The sequence below is a fragment of the Gracilinanus agilis genome, unplaced genomic scaffold, assembly GCF_016433145.1.
Source record: "Gracilinanus agilis isolate LMUSP501 unplaced genomic scaffold, AgileGrace unplaced_scaffold36612, whole genome shotgun sequence".
Classification (NCBI taxonomy): domain Eukaryota; kingdom Metazoa; phylum Chordata; class Mammalia; order Didelphimorphia; family Didelphidae; genus Gracilinanus; species Gracilinanus agilis.
Window position 1 is genome coordinate 4,492 of NW_025369815.1, and position 1,419 is coordinate 5,910.

General features: G+C 37.2%; 1 protein-coding gene across 1 annotated transcript; it reads right to left on the reverse strand.

Annotated features, from left to right (window-relative positions):
- Nucleotides 1–471: 471 nt before the first annotated feature.
- LOC123254973 (spliceosome-associated protein CWC15 homolog) lies at nucleotides 472–1,158 on the reverse strand. Its single transcript, XM_044683854.1, has one exon. It carries the CDS (start codon nucleotides 1,156–1,158, stop codon nucleotides 472–474), a length of 687 nt encoding a protein of 228 aa, XP_044539789.1.
- Between the last annotated feature and the right edge of the window lie 261 nt (nucleotides 1,159–1,419).

Consider the following 1,419-nt stretch of genomic DNA (forward strand, 5'->3'; position numbering starts at 1 on the left):
GCCATGCTAGTTATCATTTTCTGTCACTGACTTCTGTCTATAGTAGTGTGTAGCAGTCTACTACCTGCTCCAAATTTGAATAAAGAATTCAATAGTATAAATTCCTTGATAATCAGTTTTCCCCTCCTGAATGGATAAATTTTGTATAAGCAGCTGCCAAGTCTTGTCTATTTGATCTTCACATCTCTTGTGTTGGTCTTTTTATTTTTTTTTAACATTCACAGAACACAAACTATTTTATTAAATGAAAAATCATCACTGTAGGAAAAGGGGTTAAACCAATTCCTAGATCTAGGATGGCATTATCAAATAAAATATTACTTATAAGAAAAAATGGTATCTTAGAATTTATAATGGAGGAAATTTATAAGCCACTAAGAGTGTGGGAAGAAAATCTAGATTAAACTGAAGTTAGGATGACCCTTTAAGTTTGAATATATCCCTTTTTAATAATTAACACATAAAACTGTACTACTTGAAGTATTTCTCTATGAACTTCTTATGATATTTTGATCGAAGGGTATCATTTACAAATCTTTTGTCCTTTTTCAGTTCATCTACTCCTTTGGCACAGTTCTTAAAGACAACATCATCATCCCACCTCCTCTTTACTTTGAAGTTGGCCTGAGGCTGAGAGGGACCAGTGAGATTAAGGAGAAGGTTTCCACTCAGGATATTTTCCATTCGAACTCTTTCTTCTATAGCCTTTTGTTCTTGTTCCTTTCTGGCTTGTTCTTCAGCTCTTTCTTTTTTTATTTTTTCTAGTTCTGCCAATAGAGCTGTAGTGTCATCATCTTCACTTTCTTCCTCAAAATCTTCATCTTCATCTGTAAGTGGCTCGTCTGCATCAAGGTTGGCAGCAGGAATCTGATCTAAGCGAGGTTTCTTAGACACAGAAGATGAGGTTGTGTGCTCTCTAGTTGGACAATTTCTGATTTTTTCTCTTGAAGCAACTCTCTCTCTTTCTTCTAGTTCTCGCCTAAAGTTACGGTTGCAAACCTCTTCAGGAGCATCTTGAGTGGTTTGTCTGTATTTAATCTTTGTGTGGGAAGGGAGATCTCTGCTTGAATATTGCTTGGAAAGCTGACTCAAATCACTTTCCCCTTTTCCTCTTCCTCCTCTTGCAGGCTCAAATGTAGGCCTTCCTGCTGTTGTCATCTTTGATATTCAGGGGATCCACAGTTGGACCAAAGACCATAGAGTTTGGGAATAATTCAACTCTCTTACTGGAAAAGAAAAACAAGAATTGAACTTATACTTAATAGTCAGAAGGTCAGCTTTTTGTTGTTGAAACTCTCAGCAACTCTTTCTCTTGTTCTCCCTCTCTGGAGCTCCACTCTGCCCACAAATACTGGAATTAAGCCTGGTCAGGAATAGAGCTCCAGCTGAGATTTAGACTCTGAGCAGAGACTTCTCAAA